Here is an 18,723-nt window from a genome sequence, read left to right as displayed (position 1 = left end):
TCCCATGAGCATCCTGTGTGGGCAGCACCCCCACAAAGTGGGATTCCTGCTTCCCAGGGGGGTGCCAGGACACCCGGGTCTGCCTCACACCAAGCAGCGGCGAACCACCTACCCGGGACTACAGGAGGCTCCACGCAGGTGGGAACCCGCGCATTACACAGCCGCCACACACCCCTCTACAAGTGACTGCTTGCCCGGTGCCCTCCCAGCTGGGCCCTAAGGCTGGACAGGCGGCCCCAAGTAGGACCAGCTGCAGAGTCTGTGGGGCCCAGTGCAAAATCCTTATTTTAAGACAGCAGGAGCAGAGCGTGAGCCCTGCGGGACCCTCCCCAGGACTCCTCCCATCCCTACAAAGACCCCCCACGATGCTGGACAGCATCCTCAGCACCGTCCCGCTACCCATCTCCCATGCCGGCCTCAGCAGAGCCTGGGTCTGGACTCAAGCTCCCCTGCCCCTGACCCGGCTCGCATGAACGGGCAGGCTGTGTCCCTGGCCACCCAAGGCCAGCTGGTCAGGGCTGCCTGATGCCATGTGCCCAGCCCTCCCTCGGCCGGACGAGAAGGCACCAGCACACCCGCACCAGGACTGAGCAAGGCCAGGTCCGGCCATATCCCACCATAAGAGGTGACCTGGGACCCGCCCCAGCTTCCAGATGCCGGCCAGCATCCTGCTGCCTCACCTCACACACCCTGTGACAAGTGACCCCCAGGCTGCCCAGAATCGCCCACTGCCCTGGCCCTGCCTGTTCCTGTCCTGCACTTCCTCTGGCAGAACCAGAGCAGGGACTAGGGGCCTCGCGAGTACAAGCCCCCATCTGCTCGCCCCCGGCCCCAGGGCTGGCAGTGGGAAAGCCCACGTCCTCCCAGATACCCCACATACTCAGCTCTGGGTGGCCGCTCCCGCGTGGCTCCGACTGCTGGTCTTGACTCCAGAGTCGCCCTTAGCCGACCTTCCCTGACCCCGGGGCACCCCGGCCCCTGCCCCCCAGCCCGACCCTGGCGGAGGAAGGCAGGGACCCGGTGTGGACACTGCCTGCTGCGACAGGCCAGACAGGCTGCCTGGGCGCTGGCTCCGGCCCGGCGTCCGCTGCCCTCATTTCCTCTGCCGGCTTCCTCTGCTGGGGGCGGGGAGGCCACGGGCCGCCTGTCCTGCTGGTGTTGGTTCCTCTGCGAGAGGCAGCCAGAGGCCGGAGAGCGAGGCCCCGAGGCGCCCGGACGAGGGCGCAGTGGCCGGGGCAGCGGCTGCCCTCCCATCACTGCGGCTCAGTGAACTCGCGTGTTCCGAGGCGCCAGCACACGTGTTACCTTGCTTTCCTCCAATGACACGTCCAGGTGGGTAGGGCTGCCCCAGTTTACACAGAGGAGATGGAAGCTGGCATGAAGGCGAGGCAGGCCCGGCCCCAGACGAGGCCCCGTGGGGCTCAGAGCCGCTCTGCGGGAGTGTCCTGGGGCTGCTGTCACCACGTGCCACACACTGGGGCCTTAACGCACACGGAGTGTCTGGTGTTCTAGAGGCTGGACGTCCTACGTGAGGGCCACACTCCCTCCAGAGGTTCCAGGACACGACCCTTCCTGCCTCTCTCAGCTTCTGGAAGCCCCAGGCCTTTCCTGGCTCGTGGCTGCAATAGCCCAGCTTTGCCTCTGTTGTCACGTGGCAAGGGACACCCTCCTCTCTCCCGAATCTCCCCCCGCTCTCTTATAAGGGCCCTAGCCATGGTTTAGGCCACCCTGATCCAGGATGGCTTCATTTTAACTTATTACAGCTCCAAATGCCCTATTTACAAACAAGCTTCCATCCTGAGGCTCAGGTGGGCATGAATTTGGGGGAACGCTATTCCACCCAGGAGCCCTTGGCCTGGGGAAGGTGGGGCACGGGGAGGACAGAGAATGGGCAGACATGCTCAAGAGCAGTGACAGCAGGTGGAGGGGCCGAGGTGCAGCCCACCCTCAGGAAAAGGTGGCCAGGTGACAGCGGGGCAGTCCTTCAGGGCCAGCCACCAGGAGGGACGGCTCCAGGCTCCCCAAGCCTCAGGCCACCGGGACCCAGTGACTCAGCCCATCAACTGAAATGAGAGCAGGAGTGAGGCTGATGGCCAAGGCTGAGCCAGGGGATCTGGCTCCCCTCAGCCATGACCTTGACCACCCCACACCCCCAAGAGACCACAGACCCACGGCTCAGCTCAGGCTGTGTGTGCATCATTTACACACAGGTGAAGGCATCTGTGAGCATGTGCACATTTGTGTGTATCCATGTGTGTGAGTGCGTGTATGAGCCCGGGCACCTGTGCATGTAAAACTACACAGGGGCATGTTGGGGAGAAACAGCCCCTTTGAGAGAAGGGCATAGCCTGGCTTCCTAGAGAATGTGCCAGGATGCGAAGAAATTGCCCAGCACGGGGGACTGTGACCTCCCTCCTGCCCTGAGCTGCCCACGCCCCTCAGACACAGCCCAACAGCTGCAGCTTCCACTCTGGGACCAGCCTTTCTCAGGCACAGGGAGGGAGGTGACACTGGTCAAAGGGCCAGCTCTTAATGCCCCTCCCCTCCAGCCTGAGTCCGTCTGGGGAGGGCCTGGTGGCAGAGGGGGGAGGAGGGCTTGGTGGCAGTTGGCAGGGGATGGGGAGTGTACCGGGCAGCACCTGCCTTCAGCCAGGCCCCACGGGCAGCAGGCAGCAAGCAGGAGGCCACCAACCTCAAGAACCACGGCCAGCCCGTATCCATCAGCCAGGGAGAGGGACCCCAAGCTGCAAAAGACCATTCCTGGGGGGGTCTCTCAGCCCTCCAGTCCCTCAGTGCACCTGTCCCCATGCAGGTCAGACCACGCCCAGCCAGAATGCCCTCCCTGTGCCCTGTGCCCCAGTGACACCTTCACCCTAAGACCTGGGCGTGCCCAGCCCTGAGCCGGTGCTGCGCACATGTTAACGCTGGTGAACCCGCTCCCGATGGGGCCAGGCCCAGGGCGAGGACGTGGGCAGGTAGCAGGACGTGACCAAGAGGCTGGGGGCTGCCTTGTCTTCCAGGAGCTTCCCCAAACTCCAGGTCCTGCCAAATGGTCCACAGTGACCCCTGCCCCGGGGTCAGCCTTGAGTGGCACTGCCTGCAGACCCTCAGGGGTGGGCACCACAGCGATGCCCACCTCCAGATTAAGAAACAGAGGCACAGAGAGGGCCACGGGGTCAGGGAGGGGTTGGCCCACTACCTGCCTCACAGGGTCCCCAGACAGTTCCAAGTGCCCGGGCTCAGGAATGCAGAGCTCTGACGGAGGTCTGCACCTGCCAGGCACCTGCTGAGGGCCTGGGCTGCACCCGGTCTGCCCAAGGCTGTAGGGCGCAGGAAACAAGGGCAGCCCCCTGCCTCAGAGCACTCCAGTGGGAGAGGCAACCTCCGACCCCTCGACAACCCCCTGACCCCTCAAGGCCACACCTTCCTCCTCAACAGCCGGGCCCAGGTGTTCCTGACTCCTCCGTGGCACACCCACCACCCCCTCAGTTCTTGGCTTCCATACCCCACCTACCTGGTCTCCCCAGAGTGAGGTTTCACTATGTAGCGCTGAGTTTCAGAGAGGTTCAATGACTGGCCCAAACCCACACAGTGCTGAGGTCACAGAGCTGTGACTGCCCAGAAATCCCCCAGGGTCACCCACACCCTGGGGAAGAGCTGGGCCCCAGGGGAGGCAGCCCTCCCAGATGCCCGCCTGCGCTGGCCCGTTGCCCCAGGAGCACATGCTCAAGCCTGGCCCCCTCTAGCGGCCTGCCCTGCCCATACCTGACAGGTGATGGTGACCAGGCAGGAGCTGAGTTTAAATGAGGTCCCCCAACCCCCAGGCTGCACTCAAGCATGTGCCTACAGCCTGGGCCTCAAACTCAGCCCCCTTCCCTCTCTACATAACTGCCACCACTGTCACCACCTCTACGGAGAACTCCCACAGATTCCATGATGGACACAGAGCTGGCAGAAGGCAGCAGACCTGGCCTGGTGACATTGTGAGGACCCTCTGCCCGGGCCGGGCCCCTCCGTCCACCCCTGAGTGTTGAGTCACCACAGAAACAAACTCCGAGACAGCCACGAACACGACTGTCCCCTGTCCTCTGAGTGTGGTGGACCCAGGCAGGGTCCCCCCTTAGACAGGAGCCAACCTCAAAATTAACCATCTCTCCCCACTTTAGGGACAAAGGAAAACCACATACCATTGTGGCCTTGTCTCCATACACCACCCCCCTCCAAAAGAGCAGTCTGTGTTCATTGAGGGTCAAGTTTTCACCAGGCGCTTAACCCCTAAACTGAGCTTGGGGTAGGCGCCGCTATCCCATTTTACAAATGAGAAAACTGAGATTCTGGAAGGCAAGGGTGGGCAGGGAGACTCCAGTGGGTGGGAGCTGGGCTCTGAATGCTGCGCATTTAGCAAGAGGGCAGAGGACCCCACCTCTCCTCCTCCCCAGTGCCCACGTGGGGGCCAGCATGCCAGCAGCCCATCTCCACCATCCAGGGTGGCCCCTCCCACACTGGGGCACAGCTCTCCCCTTCACTCCACCTGCAGAGAGGAGACCTCCTTTCACCTCCTGACAACTTTTCCCCCCATAAGTCCTTAAACTGACACATTATAATTACACTGATCACAGCTGTTTACACCAATACTTGCAAGAGAAGCCAAGCTCAGTTGTTTCTTTAAGATGGGGGAAGGGTCTCGTGCTGGGATACACTCAGGGGTGTGTGTGGGGGTACTGAACCCACAGAGGGCACGTCTGGACCCCACAAAGAGTGCAAGAGGCAGGGCATGGGGGAGGGCATCCCCCATCCCTGGGTTAGTCCTGACACCCCCACCCCCACCCTGTCAGCGGTTCCAAGGCTGGACCCTCACTCCCCAGCAGCCATGCCGCCTGGAGCACCAGCCCAGAGCCACCTGGACACCTGTCTCGAAAGGTTGTCTGGGCCTGGGACTGCTTGGCACGGCCACCTCCACCCCCACCTCCAACCCCTGCCCTCAGAGCCCAGTCAGGGCTGTTGCTGCCAGATTCTGGGCCACCCACGGGTGACTCCACGTGCTCCAAGCTCTGGGAGTCGCCTTGGGAAGCCATTTCTGAGCCAGGGACACCCACACCCTAAGCCCAGCAGAGAAACCTGCTGTCAGCTCCCCTCCCCCAAGAGCAAATGCCTTCAGATGGGGCCGTACCCAGGGGACCCTGTGCATCACTGCACGAACTGGGCCCTACTCCAGGGAGGGAGACCCAGGAGAGCCCGTCACGTGCTCACCCGGCTTTGTTTTGGCTGGATTAGCCTGTGCCAGAGCCCCAGTGACATGTGGGTGGGACTCTGGGCCCTTGGGCCATGGCTCCAGGGCAGGGGTTTATCTCCCCCTCGAGCCAAGGAGGTGGGGGGGGTGGGGGGGCAGTGAAAGCAGAGGAAACAAAGCCTACCACCTCCTGGTGATAGATGCTGGCCTCCAGCTGCCCCAGCCCCTCTGCCCACCCCAGCTGCCCACTGCTGCCAGGAGGGCAGGCAGCCATGGGTAAACAGGCTGCCAGGGCCACCAGCCTGGCGGGATAAGAGGCCTGGCCCCACCTCCCCTGCAGCCAGCTTGCTAGCGCCACCTTGGCCTCTCCCTCTGTCCAGAGGGCCTGGGCATCCACTGAGGCCCATCTCTTCTGAGCCTCTGTTCAGTGGGCTCTGTCCTGTGGGTTGACCACTGCTCCCACCTCCCCATGCAGGCGGCTGGATGGCCATGCAGGGCTTTCCAGAACCGGCTCGCAACCTGGGGAGGAGCCTCTCACACTAAGACCGGGGACCGGCAAGGAGCCATGGTCGCCTGGGCCTGGGGAGGCAACACTCCCACACCTCCCTGGGGCCCTTAGTCCTGGCCACCTCCTCCCCTGGACACCTGGGGCCAACATGGTCCCTCCTGCCCCAGTTACCTGAGACAGAAGCTTCCACAGAGACAGGCGCAGTGTCCCCACTGCCCACCCCCAATACTGGAGGCCTCGGCCTTGCAGGTGCCAGCCCCAAGGCCTGCCCACCTCCAGGCCTCCAGGGGCTCCTGCGGGAGAGCCGTTCCTTCCGAGGCTCGGCTCAGAGTGGGGAAAGGGTTAATTTTCATGCAAAATAGGAAACCGGCGGCTCAGGAAGCATCATGTCCGCAGTCGGGCAGGTTAGGGTCAGTCGCAGCGGGCAGAGGGCTGGCAAGGGGCGCGGCCAGGGGACTCACCGGGGTCGAAGTGCGAGCTGAAGGCGAAGCTGGGGTTGAAGAAGGACGACGACATGGCCAGGGCCAGCAGTGCGGCTTGGCATCCCCCGGCGGGCGCTGCGCTCAGGACGCCCGCGGTCCGCGCCTCGCCATCACCCGAGCGGCCGCCGCAGGTGCGAGCGCGCTTTGGCCGCCGCGCCCGCCCAGCGCCCACAGCCGCAGCCGCTGGGCCGGCGGGGTGCGGGTGCGGGTGCGGGTGCGGGCGGCGGCGACAGACGAGGCGCCTCCCCCGGCCGGCCGCGGCGCCGCGGGGCTCCCGGGCTGGTGCAGTCCGAAAACACCGGCGGGAGCGCGCGCGCGGGGGGTGGGGGGGCTCCCTACCCGGCCGGGGGCGCACGGAGACGCGCGGAGGGGGGATCAGAAGGCTGGGGGCGCATGGAGATGTGGGGGTCACGAAGGCACGGGGGGACACAGAGACGCAGGGTGGGCGATCCGGAGACGCGGGGGTGGCGCGGGGGATGGGGGGCACGGAGACTGGGGGGGCGCTGGGAGGCGGAAGGTGCACGGAGACGCGGGGAGGGGGATACTGACGCGCGGGTGGGGGCTCAGAGACGCAGGATGGGAGACCCGAAAGCTGGGGAGCACGGAAGTTGGGGGAGGGGTGCTCGGAGGCGAAAGGTGCCCGGGGAGGGGGGGCGGGACGGAGACTCGGGGAGGGGGCACCTGGAGACCCGGGGGTGGGCAGAGAGGCGTGGGGGGGGGAGGAGCGCGAAGGCGGGGGCACGGCGGCGCGCGCGGAGGTGGGCACGGTGGCACGCAGGAGCAATACGAAAGCGCGCGCGGGGTGGCCGGGAGGCGCGGGCCCCGGCACGCGGGGGTCGGGGCCCGGCACGCTGTCTGCACACGCCGATTTCGGAGGCAGCTCTGGTCCGGCCCCGCGCCCTCTGGGCGGCGCCCGCGCGGGCGGGGTGGGGGGGCTATTTTTGCACAAACCGCCCGCGCCTGTGCCACGCTGCGACAACCGTGGAGAAGGAGCGGCCGCCCCCGCCCGGGAGGGAACAGCGCCGGGCGTTTAGGGCGGGCGCGGCGGCGCCGGGCACCGAGGGACCGTCCCCTCCCCGCCGGCCGCGCGCCCTGCCGCGCCATCTTGCACGGATGCGGCGATTGCAGAAGGGCAGGCGGGCTGAGCGCGCAGGGGACTGGGGACCGGCCCCTCCCTACCCGCTGGGAGCGGAGACAGAGTTCCTGTGCAGCCGGATTTGAGTTTTATGTAACTTGGGTCACTCGCTCTGCATCCATCCATTCATCCTCTGGCCAGAAGAGCAAAGCCGCTTGGCTGACCCAGCTGGAGAACAAGAAGTCGTGGGGGCAGAAGGAGGGGCCTGAAAGGCTTTGGGAAAAGCAAGGATCGATGGCACAGGGGTGGGCAGGGACAGAGAAAGGATGGTGAGGGCCGGCCCTCTGGAGAGGATGCCAGGACACATCCTTCTTAACCAAGGGAGCCTGTTGTGTAGACAGTTCCCCCATGGGCAAAGGAAGGGGCCTCCTTTCCTCTCAGACCTTTGGGGTCCTCTGCTGTGGGCAGCCCCAACCACTTCAGGCCTGTGAAGGAACATGGGGGATCCAGAACCTTCTTACTGGCCCTGATGGTGTGGCCACTACCCTAAGCAGCTTTGCCCCACAGGCCCTGTTAAGGAGGAAGGAGCCACAGGGGGAGTGGCCAGTGGAGGGCCTGGCCTGTGGGAGGGGCTCGGATCCCAGGGGCCCCGGGGGCTGTGATCCAGGAGTGCACAGTGTCAGGCCGCTGGATCCACAGTGGGGGTCTCCCCTCCCCACCTAGGAGGAAAGCCCAACACTGCCCACCCCCATACCAAGGGCCCTGCCTCTGCCCACCAGGAAGGTGCCCCAGACACCTGGACCTCAACGCAGCCAGGGGACTCCCTGGGGACAAGCAGGAAAATGACTAGTGGCCCTAAGTTGTCCCTGTCCAGACTCTGTGCACCACCATGGCCAGCCCTAGTGACCAGGGTCAGAAGACCTTCTGTGAAGACCTCTGTGATGGGTTGACCTGGGAACACACTGGCACACAGAAGGCCAGATCTTGGGGGCGTTAAGGTTGCAGATGTCCTCCAGGGTCCAGGTAGGGCAGAAGTCCACCCAAGGCTGCAGGTCCAGCACTGTCACTCCATTTGACCCGAGTGACACCTCCCCCCGTGCACTGGGGTCCTCTGAGATTCACTGGAACCAGGAGTCCCGCTGCTCCCCTGGCATGGTGACTGTTGAACTAGAGGTGCCCCGAGTCCCCCCACCATTAATCTGTTCCTCCAGCCAGAGATTCCCATGTGTGGCTGACCACCAGCACTCGTAGGCCACAGGGGGTGGGATGGGGACAGGAAGGCTGGCACTGGAGTTTAGGGGGGAGGGCTTGTCTGCACGCTTCCTGGGGTTGGGACAACTGCTGTGCTTCTAGGGTCCCCTGAGTCCAAGACCTCCAGGCCAGCCGTGAGCCCAACCCTCAGTTGGCACGACAAGGCCTGACAGACAGAAGAGAGTGCTGGGCCCTAGGAAGGGCAGAGCGGAGAGGCTTGGTGCTTGGGGCTCTCCCAGGTCCCCAACACACACATTCACACACACCCCTCTGAGAAAAGACAGAGCAGGTAGAAACCCGAGCCCCAGGGCAAAGCTCCCACACTGAGCCTGGCTTGTCCAGTGCTGGGGGCAGGGGTGAGGGCTCGTAGGGCTAGACCTGCCAGTCTAGGGTGACCAGTGGCCAGCCTGCCCCAGGACTCCCACAGGACTGGCTTCTGCCAATCCCAGAATGGCAGGAGATCCCTGAAGATGTGCCCCCTCAACCTGGGGGGAGGCAAGATGCCCCAGAGCCCGGGCAGGGGCCAGGCCTGACAGTGGTAGGGGCTGGGGTGCCCCACGCCAAGTGACCACTGCCCCAGGCGAGCCTCCACCCTCAAAGGCCGGGCTGGTGAGGATGCCGCATCTCTGCTGCTCTTCCACGGACACGAAAGCGCCACGGGCCCGTGGAGACTGAGGCCTTGGGCAGGAGCCTCAGAGAAGACAATATGGGATCAAGGACAAGCTGGTGGTAGCAGGGGGAGGGCACCTTCCTTAGAAGGAGCTGACTCCCCTGGGGTTTGGACGTAGAGGATTTCCAAGGGGGCCTGAGGCCCTGGGACAGAGGAGAGAGGCCTCCCATGTCAGGAGCAGCGTGGGCGCTGGACCAGGGCTCGGGTGAGGTGAGGGAGACACCGCGGGGCACCAAAAACTCAGTAATGCCATCCATCAACAGACGAGTGGATACACAAAATGTGGTGGGTCCATGCAGGGGAATGTTACGATCCGTAAAAAGCAACGAAGCGCTGACGCGCGACAGCGGGGGCGCACCTGGGACAATGCCTGGTGAAAAAAGCGGAAGGTCAAATACCGTAGGATTCCACTTACAGGAAAGACCTATTCAAATCCACGGAGACAGAAAGTAGATTGGTGGTTGTCAGAGGTCCAGAGAAGGGGAAAATGGGGGTACAGGGCCTCTTTTGGGGGTGATAAAATGTTCTGGAATTTTATAAAGGTGATGGTTGCACAACCCTGTGAATATACTTAAAAACACTGACATGTACACGCTAACATGGTCAACTTCACAGCATGTGAATTATATCTCAAAGCTGTCCAAACCAAACTTGGTCATCGAGGTAACTAATGTTTTAATGCAAGATCTTAAAGGATCAAAATTAATGAAAAAAACCATGATGAACAACATACCACAATTTTGAATCAAGGCAGGAGTAGAAAGAGTGCTGAGCCATCTGGAGCCTGAGGACAGGGACGCTCAGGACAGCTCACCTGTCAGCCTGGCGCCCCTTGAATCCACAGTCCCAGTGGGCATCCGGCCAGCCTGTAGGATCCAGCTGCCTCTGTGTCCCTGAGGAACCTCCAGGCCCTAGGCCTGCATCCTACCTGAGTCCTCTCAGCTGGGGCTTTGGGAGGGGGTCAGAATGGGGAGTGGGCCGGGGGTGGGGGTGGACAGTGGTGGGAGAGAGGGCCAGAAGCAGGGGGCAATTAGAGGGTCCCCAATTAGAAGGGGCTGCCAGGGCGGCCATAACAAATGACCACAAACTGGGGGCTTCCAACAACAGAAATGGATGGTCTCCTAGTCTGGAGGCCGGAAGTCTAAAACTGAGGTGTCAGCAGGGCCAGGCTCTCTCCAAAGGTCTAGGAGAGGACGCTTCGTGCCTCTTCCCGCTCCCGGTGGCCCCAGGTGTTCCTTAGCCCGTGGCCACATCATTGCAACCTCTGCCTCTGTCCCTCCGTTGCCACACGGCCTTTCCCCCTTCTCTATGTCTCTCTTCTTATAAGAAACCAGTCCCTGGATTATGGCCCATCCTAATCCAGTGTGACCTCGTCGTACGGGTCACATCGACAAAGACCCTATTTCCAAACAAGTTCCCATTCGAGGTACTGGGATTAGGACATGGACATATCTTTTGTGGCAAAGGGCACAGGGGCAAGGCGGTGGGGATGGCCAGCACCTCCTGCTTGAGTCCTTCCCATAATAATAACCCGCATCAGCATTTCTGCATGAAAGGCCGCCCCAGATTCAGCCCACAAACCCACATACTGGGCACCAAAGTGCAGGGACACCCCTGCCTGCCAGGACCTCACCCCCACTGTGGGCTCCCCCAGTCCACCCTTCCTGCTGCACAGGGATGTGGCCCCCGCCTGGGAGTGTTGTAATCACATTTCCCCACCCCCCAGTTCTGTGTGCACGGAGGGGTGCTGCTGCCAAGGGGAAGGCTGTCCCCCACCCGAACGTGCCCGGAGATAGGCGCCAACCTCAGGCGAACCTCTCCCCCACAAGCCCGCCCACCGCAGCTGTGCTCTGCAAAATGGGGTTAGAGGGGTGCCAGCATTTGCCAAAGAGGCCTCGGGAGGCAGGTGTGGCTGCCAAGGGTCCCCGGCCTCCCCAGGAAGGGGAAGATGCTGCCTAGTGTTCCAAGCCAGCCAGGCGAAGACACAGTGCTCTGAGAGGCTGCGGCTTGAAAGAGCTTTGTCCTCATATAAAAGCGGCTCCCTGGGAAAGAGCTAATTCCTCTTACGTGTCTAGTACTCACGTCACGGGGCAGGGCCGAGCTGTGTGTCTCCACAGGGGTTTCCAGGCTGCAGCAGGAGGGGCCGAGAGCAGGCCAGCCCCCCTCCAGCGAAGTTGTTCCAGGCAGGCCGGCGGTGGGGGAGTCAGTGCCAGCCCCAAGAGGCCCCGAATGACCAGAGCCTCCCAAGGGGGCAGTGCCTGTCGTGCCTGGGCACGGGGGACAACGGTGTCCCCAGAGCTGTGAACGGGTCCCCACGGCCCCTCCAGGCCAGCTCAGCCCAGAGTGGGGCCGGTAAGCAGGGGCCAGGGCTTCAGAAGAGGAGGGGCGGCCTGACTCTGGACAGAAATGAAATGGGAGGGGCTGCCCCGGGGACTGGCTGTCAGCTCCGGGCAGGTGCTGGTCCAGGAGCCCACCCACCCGCTCCCTACCCCTCGTCTCCTGGCCTGGGCAGGGGTGGGCACAGACGGGACCTTCCAGAAGATGCTGGTGGAGGGGGTGCTCAGATAACATAAGATAAACCATTCTAATGGGAACAATTCCGTGGCGTTCAGTGAACTCACCACCTCTACCCAATTCCAGAACATTTCCATGACTTCAAAATTAACCCCATACCTGTTAAACAGTAATTCCCTGTTCCCCCAGCCCCCACCCCCCCACCGCCAGCAACCACCAATCTGCTTTCTGTCTCTACAGACTTGCCTCTTCTGGACATTTTATACAAATGGCATCACAGACTATGTGGCCTTTCATGACTGGCTTTTTTCACTCAGCACAGGGCTATCAGGTCTCAACCGTGTTGTAGTGTGTCAGCACCTCATTCCTTTCACGTGAATACATTCCTCCTTATGGACAGGCATATCGAGCGATGTCCGTGCTGCCTTTTGGGGACCAGATCGCAGTGTAGGTGTGGGTGTGCCAGGGCACAGGGCACCCAGCCTCGGCTGAAGAGCTTTGGGGTAACCCTTTTGGAGAAGAATGAGACAGGACCGTGGAAACTTCCATCATTTGTCCTGGTCCTCCTACTCTGGTTTCCCATGGCGTCTCTGATGACAAAAGCACTGGGACCTGGGACTTCCCTGGCAGTCCAGTGGTTAAGACCCTGTGCTCCCACTGCAGGAGGCGCAGCTTCAATCCCTGGTCAGGGAACTAAGATTCCACACACCGTATGGCGTGGCAAGGAAGGAAGGGAGGAAGGAAAGCACTGGGACCTGTTCCAGGTCCAGCAGCAGGTAGTCAGTCAAGGAACTTACTAGAACGTTCTCAGCTTGCTGGCCTAGCACAGAGCTGTCTCACTTCATAGCCGAGTCTGGCAACACACGATAAACTTTTGTGCAGAGAAAGCAGATCAAAGAGCTATCGGAGAGCCATGTAAAACGATGGGGGCAGAAACCCCCGCAGAGGCCAGCTGGTGATGGAGGGTTGGAAAGAGGCTGCACAGACGTCTGCACCGTAAGGGGCACCACTCTGTGAAATACTGAGGCCGAGAAAGTGAATGGACAGTGAGCCGTTCCCCTCCAGGCAGGCTACGGCCAGGAGGGGCTCTTCACGATGTGCCCCTCTCTGGTCCTCCATCCTCACCCGGGTGACTGCCCTATGAGGGCCCTACCCAGGGAGAGAGGCCAGCCCCTCCTGGGGTCACATGGCCCTGCTCCCTGTGCCTGCAGGAGCCATCCTGCCTGACAGAGACCTCCCTCTCCTCCCCTCACCTCGCCAGCCCTGGCCTGGCTCTCCAGCCCCCCACAGGGACCCAGGGACAAAGGACAGCTGCCCAGCCTGACTTCTCATCAGAGGAGGCCCAATTGTCCAGTCCTCTGCTGTCACCTCGGACACGCTGGCCAGCCTGTACCCCCTGGGCCATATCCTGGACGGCCACCCCCTCTCACCCCTGCAAGGCCAGCTGCAGGGCGGCCCCTGTCCTGACAGATAGAAAGTCCACTCACTCACCCATGTCGTCACTCTCGCCACCCCCACCCTGGGCTCGGGGAGGCCGATCCCTGCGGATGGTCAGTCTGCCTAGCCCGTTGTAGGTGCGCCAAGTGCCAGCAAGCCCCTGGGGGCAGCCAGTACAGGCTGGAGTGCCCGGGAGGGGCAGAGGAACAGCTGCAGCCCCAAGCTGTAAACAGGTCGAGCGGCTGCAGGTATAAAAGCTGGAGCCCCTGCAGCCTCTCAGCACCTCGGCCTGACTCGCCTCTCCGGAGTCCTCCAAGGAAGCCGGGCAAAGGTGAGCCCTGCCCGGGGAAGGGTGGCGTGGGCACCCGGCCAGGCCAAAGCTGCCCAAGCTGCATGGTGGGAGCTCGGGGCCTCATCTTCCACAGGACAAGGGGAGGCCTTGGGTGCTGGGGGGACCCCAGGGAGGTCTGGGGAGGCAGAAAAGGAGGAGGAAGGAGAGGGGCAGCCCTGAGGCAGCTGGGTCTGCAGGGGTGGGCACGTGGGCACGCATGTGCCTGCGGGGGCCTCTGAGAGAGGGGCTGTGAGCTGGGAGCAGCAGGGGGAGGCTGAGACGCCTCACTGACCTCAGGGCTCTGGGTGCTGAGTGAGGGAAGGGCCTGGCAGAGCAGAGGCTGCAGGCCCACCAATTCTGGCAGGCACGCTGAGCCCGCTCTGGGCCCACGTGCCCAGACCCGTCGCCGTGGGGCCCCACTGCCTCCATCACCCCTTCCCACCTCCCTCCAGCCCACGTAGCCTTTTTCTCGCTCAGCATCTGAATCTGGTGATTCACTCACAGGGGCTAGATGCAGACCACAGCCCCCAGGAAGGCCCCCTGGGTGGTGGTCCAGAGTGGTCTGGGGTCAGGGGAGGGCCCTTCCAGCCTTAGAAGGAGCGTACAGGATGCAGCCATACGGGGGTATGTGGGAGTCTGGGCTGGAGCGGGGCTTAGCCAGGCCTTACAGCTATGACCAGCTTTGGCTGTGGAGGACAGTGAGGCGGGAGGAGAGGGAGGAAGACCTTTTCAAGGGGAAGGACGAAGAGGGCAGGGCCCTTCCAGGCCCTGGGAGCACCCCGGGAGGCTGGGCAGGCGGCTGCAGAGCCAGTTCCATACGGTGCCTTGCGGCCCCCTCCCCCGCGCCCTCCCCGCTTCCCGCCCTGACGAGGCGTGCCCAGAGAGACTCCATCCCAGGCCCTGGGTCAGGCACTATAAATACACCAGGCGCTGCCCTAAGGCCCTGCCTCCCCCACTGTCTCCAGCTCTGACCCAGGCTCCCCTGCCATCATGGGGGGGGGGGGTGCGGGGATGCCCCGGAGAGCCATGGGGTAGGAGGGGGTGGTAAACAGCCCAGCCCAGGGCGCCCACAGCACTCTGCAGTCAGGATGTCAACCCTAGGCTTGGCCAGACCTGGTGGAATTTGGCTCTGTCCCTCCTCCATAAAGGGTGTGACACTGGCCCCGGGCAGGGCCCCAAGTGGCAGGCAGAGCACCCCTTTCCTCCAGAATGGACCCCAAGATTCCAGGGTAGAGAGGGGAATCACAGTCTCAGCTCAGGATGCAGGGTGGTGGGGTGTGTCCTGCGGGCCTCCGAGACCCGGGCCTGCCCTTGGTCCCAGCTGGCCACCCCCACCCCAGCTCCTGGACTGGCTGCAGAAACTGGCCATTATGGGTAACACATGGAAGACCCAGCTCCAGGCCCACCACAGGGTCCAACACCGTTTCCCCACCATCTCCTTCCCTCCTGGCTCCTGCATGACCCTGCAAAGGGGCGGGGCAGGGTGGGCAGGGGTCTCCATTTCCTAGATGAGGAGCCTGAGGCCCAGAGCAGCTGGGGGACACGCCCAGGGTCAGAAAGTGGGACGCAGCCCTGAGCCGGATCCAGCCCTCCCTGCCCCCCACTGCAGCTTGAGTTGCAACCTTTGACCTGTGGCGTCTCTACTGGGAGAAAGGAGACTCCTCCAGCCACTGCCCAGACGCAGGTCACTGAGCTGCCTCTCCTGGCGGCAGGAGCAGGTTCCAGAAGGCTCCACCACCCCGTGAACTTCGGAGAGGGCCTAGCCTCTGAAATAGCTGCTCTGCCACGAGCCCCAGAACCCAACCCGCCCTGGGGACAGCAACCCGAGAGCTCCGCGGGTCACAAGGTGCGGCTGTGGGGGCACAGGACAGCCTGGTCCCTGTGCCCAGACCCCACCTGTCTGGCTGGAATCCCGGCCTGCCTCAGTGGCTCCTGCCTGACTCTCCAGGAAGTGGGGACCGTGCCGTGGGCGCCTCCTCAGGGCAGATGCACAGCGGGCTGCCCTCCTGAGCGCCTGGGAAGGGGGCGGGGCCATCCTGTTGGAGCGGGTCTGGGCCTTGCTCAGTCCAGGCCCAGCTCGAGACCGGCCTGCATGCAGCATGCCTCCCAGCTGGTGATTAGTGTCCAGCCAGGATGACCAAGGCCCACTGATCTGGGGTCTGGGAGAGAGAGACCAAGGGCTTGGGCCCTGAGTCCCTGCAGGAGGAGGTGGTGCCTCAGGTAACCAGGAAGCCTTCCCAGAGGGGGTGGCTTTGAGGCGAGCCTGGAAGCACAGAGGACGTGACCCAGCAGCGTTGAGGAGTCAGCGCCACTTCCACCACTCCCGAGCAGAGTGAAGGATCTCGTGCGCATCACTTATCGTCTCAGAGCTCCGGTCTCTTCTTCTGTGAAGTGGACAACACCTCAAAGTGGCCAGCTACCAAGAGGCAGGGCTCAGACGCATCTTCCTCGGGGCCTGGGCACAGAGGCCTCTCAAAGGCCGGGGCCCCAGGGTGCTGGACAGCCGGGGGCCTGCCTGGTCTGGGTGCCTGGGGTCCCCACTCTAGGGCCAGGAGCTGGCACCAGGCAGGGTCCAGGCAGAGCGCCCTCTCCTGCTCAGCACACTTGCCAAGCCGGCTCCCTGTCCCCTGCAGGGCCAGGATGGACGAGGACTTCTCCTCCCAGTTAAAGATGGCCTTGGGGACTTCCTAGGTGGTGCAGTGGTAAAGAATCCGCCTGCCAATGCAGGGGACACGGGTTCGAGCCCTGCCCTGGGAAGATTCCACATGCTGCAGAGCAACTAAGCCCATGCGCCACAACTATTGAGCCTGTGCTCTAGAGCCTGTGAGCCACAACTACTGAGCCCATGTGCCGCAACTATCGAAGCCCATGCGCCTAGGGCCCGTGCTCCACAACAAGAGAAGCCACTACAATGAGGAACCTGCACACGACAATGAAGAGTAGCCCCCGCTCTCAGCAACTAGAGAAAGCCTGTGTGCAGCAACGAAGACCCAACGCAGCCAATAAAATTAAAAATTAAAAAAAAAAAAAAAGATGGCCTCGGGCATGGGCACATCCCTGTCAGACAAGGACATAGACCTGCTGCCCACCGACATGAGACACCATGGCACAGCCCACCCCCGCCCATCCCGGGCCCACCCCACTGTGGATGCAGGAGCCCCCAGGCTGGGGGAGCGCACAGGACCCAGCAGCCCCCACCCCAGGGCAGGAGTCCCCCTCTGGGCCCAAATCCTGCTGGCCAGGGCAACCTGGCCCTGAGCAGGGTGGCTCTGGTGACACGCCAGGTTGTCCCCAGGCTCCTTCGACTACATCAAGTTCTTCGAGTACATGAAGAAGTTCCAGGCCTCAGGGCAGCTAGAGAGTGTCATCCACAAGGCCTTCCAGACCCTCGACAAGGACAAGAATGGCTTCATAGAGTGGAATGAGATCAAGTAACAGCCAGCGGCCAGGGCCAGGGGGGTCCCGAGCCCTGGGCCCCCTCCCCAGCCTATAGCTACCATGCCTACCCCCAGAAGACCTGGTACCCTCACTGGGCTCCAGCAGGCCTTATGGGAGATGGGGCCAGGATGGAAACAGGGTCCAGGGCCACAGCAGTGGGCCCAGGCCCAGAGACCCCTCTCCAGCTGGGCCTCAGTTTCCTCCTCTGTAAAGTGGGGAGCAAGAAACTTGTAAACCATTAGCACCGGCCAGATGCCCCCTCAGCTCTGACCCAAGTCCACCCTTGGCCCTAGGTACATCCTGTCCACCATCCCCAGCAGTGGGCCGACTGCCCCACTGACGGACGAGGAAGCTGAGGCCATGATCCATGCAGCTGACATGGACGAGAACAGGAGGATTGACTTCGAAGGCGGGGCAGCAGAGACGAGAGAGGCAGGGATACCTCTCAGGACCTTCCTGCCCCACTCCCCGGGCACTTGCACTTAGGCACTTCGCTCCGTGTGCAGAGCCTGTCTCCACGCAGGGCGGACCAGGTTCCCCACTGCCCGGAGTGGACCCCCTCCCTCGAAGCTCACAGCCACGTGTGGTGGTCACCACCATCCCCAATCCACAGGTGGGGAAGCTGAGTCTAGGGGATGCTGAGTGGCCTTGGTAATTTCACCGGGCCCAGGGGAACTGCTACAGGTTTCCGAGCAGAGAAGTGGCCCACGTCAGCTTTGGGGAATGTCTAGGGGGCAGATTAGATGGGGGTTTCCGAGATGGGGAGGGAGGTGTGAGTTAAGCAGGTGGGAGGGGGTTGCCCAGGAGGAAAGGCACTGGTGGGGCTGCCGAGCCTTCCCTGAGGCTCCCCGTGGCTGCCCTGGAGTCTGCATCATCCTGCTGCTCACCCAAGGCTGAGCCCAAGCCTAGAGGACGGCCCTGGGAACAAGCGAGCACAGGCACGGAGCCCCAGACAGAATGGGGGCCTGTCCTCGCCCTCCAGGCCTCTACTTTCTGCCCGCAAATACCAGCAAACCTTGACATGTGGGGTGGTCACAAGGCTTAAAAGAGGGGCAGCTGGGCCAAGAGGTCCATTTAGGACGCACCTGCCAGCCTCTCTGTGCCTGTTTCCCTACTTGAAGGCGGGATGATCATCAGAGCACCTGCTCAGAGGCTCTGAGGGGAACCGCTGAGGGTTCATTGTAAGACCCAGGGTGGGTGAGCTCACCACCACCAAGAGGGCCAGGCACAGGGCACACGACAACGGTGTGGGGCACTCGAGCAGCCAAGTTCTGGTCCTTCCTGCTCCCCACCCAGGACTCAGGAGGTCAGGATGCAGGGCCCCCCTGGACCGTGAGGTCCTCCGTCATAAAGGAGGCTTCAGGCTGGGCCTGCAGGGCTTGGGGGTATAAGCCAAGAGGTTATTTTCTAGAAATCTGTCTCCTGCTCTAGAATTTTCTGAATTGATCAAAAAGGAGAAAATTCCAAAGAAGTAGCACATGCCCAGCCCTAGCCAGCCAAGCATCTCCCAAAGGGCACCATGGGATTCACAAGCGCCCCACGGAGAAGGCCATGGGGGTGGATGCAGCTTGGGCCAGGAAAATGGAAGAAAAACAGCATGAAATGAACCGCAGCCCACGTGTTCGTCGGCGTGTGCAGCGTCACCTGGGGTGGGGGCAGGGTCGTGGGTCTCCGGGTGATGGGTGGGGGGCAGGGCGGTGGGGGGGTGCAGGAGGAAAAGCACGAGGCCAGCTGGTGGGTGCATCCAACCTCTGCCCCTCCTTGTTCCCACCTCACTGGGGGCACCT

The 18,723-nt window shown here is 62.7% G+C and overlaps 1 protein-coding gene across 1 annotated transcript; it reads left to right on the top strand.

Moving 5' to 3' along the window:
• Window positions 1–12,142: 12,142 nt before the first annotated feature.
• PVALEF (parvalbumin like EF-hand containing) lies at window positions 12,143–18,411 on the top strand. Its single transcript, XM_057713863.1, is given in 9 exon segments — window positions 12,143–12,177; window positions 13,305–13,498; window positions 15,211–15,344; window positions 15,891–16,008; window positions 16,011–16,171; window positions 16,532–16,604; window positions 16,794–16,929; window positions 17,230–17,345; window positions 18,368–18,411. Coding segments are annotated over 9 exon segments (1,011 nt in total).
• Window positions 18,412–18,723: the final 312 nt, after the last annotated feature.

This window comes from Hippopotamus amphibius, chromosome 17, assembly GCF_030028045.1.
Source record: "Hippopotamus amphibius kiboko isolate mHipAmp2 chromosome 17, mHipAmp2.hap2, whole genome shotgun sequence".
Lineage (NCBI taxonomy): Eukaryota > Metazoa > Chordata > Mammalia > Artiodactyla > Hippopotamidae > Hippopotamus > Hippopotamus amphibius.
This window is presented reverse-complemented; position numbering and strand designations above follow the sequence as displayed.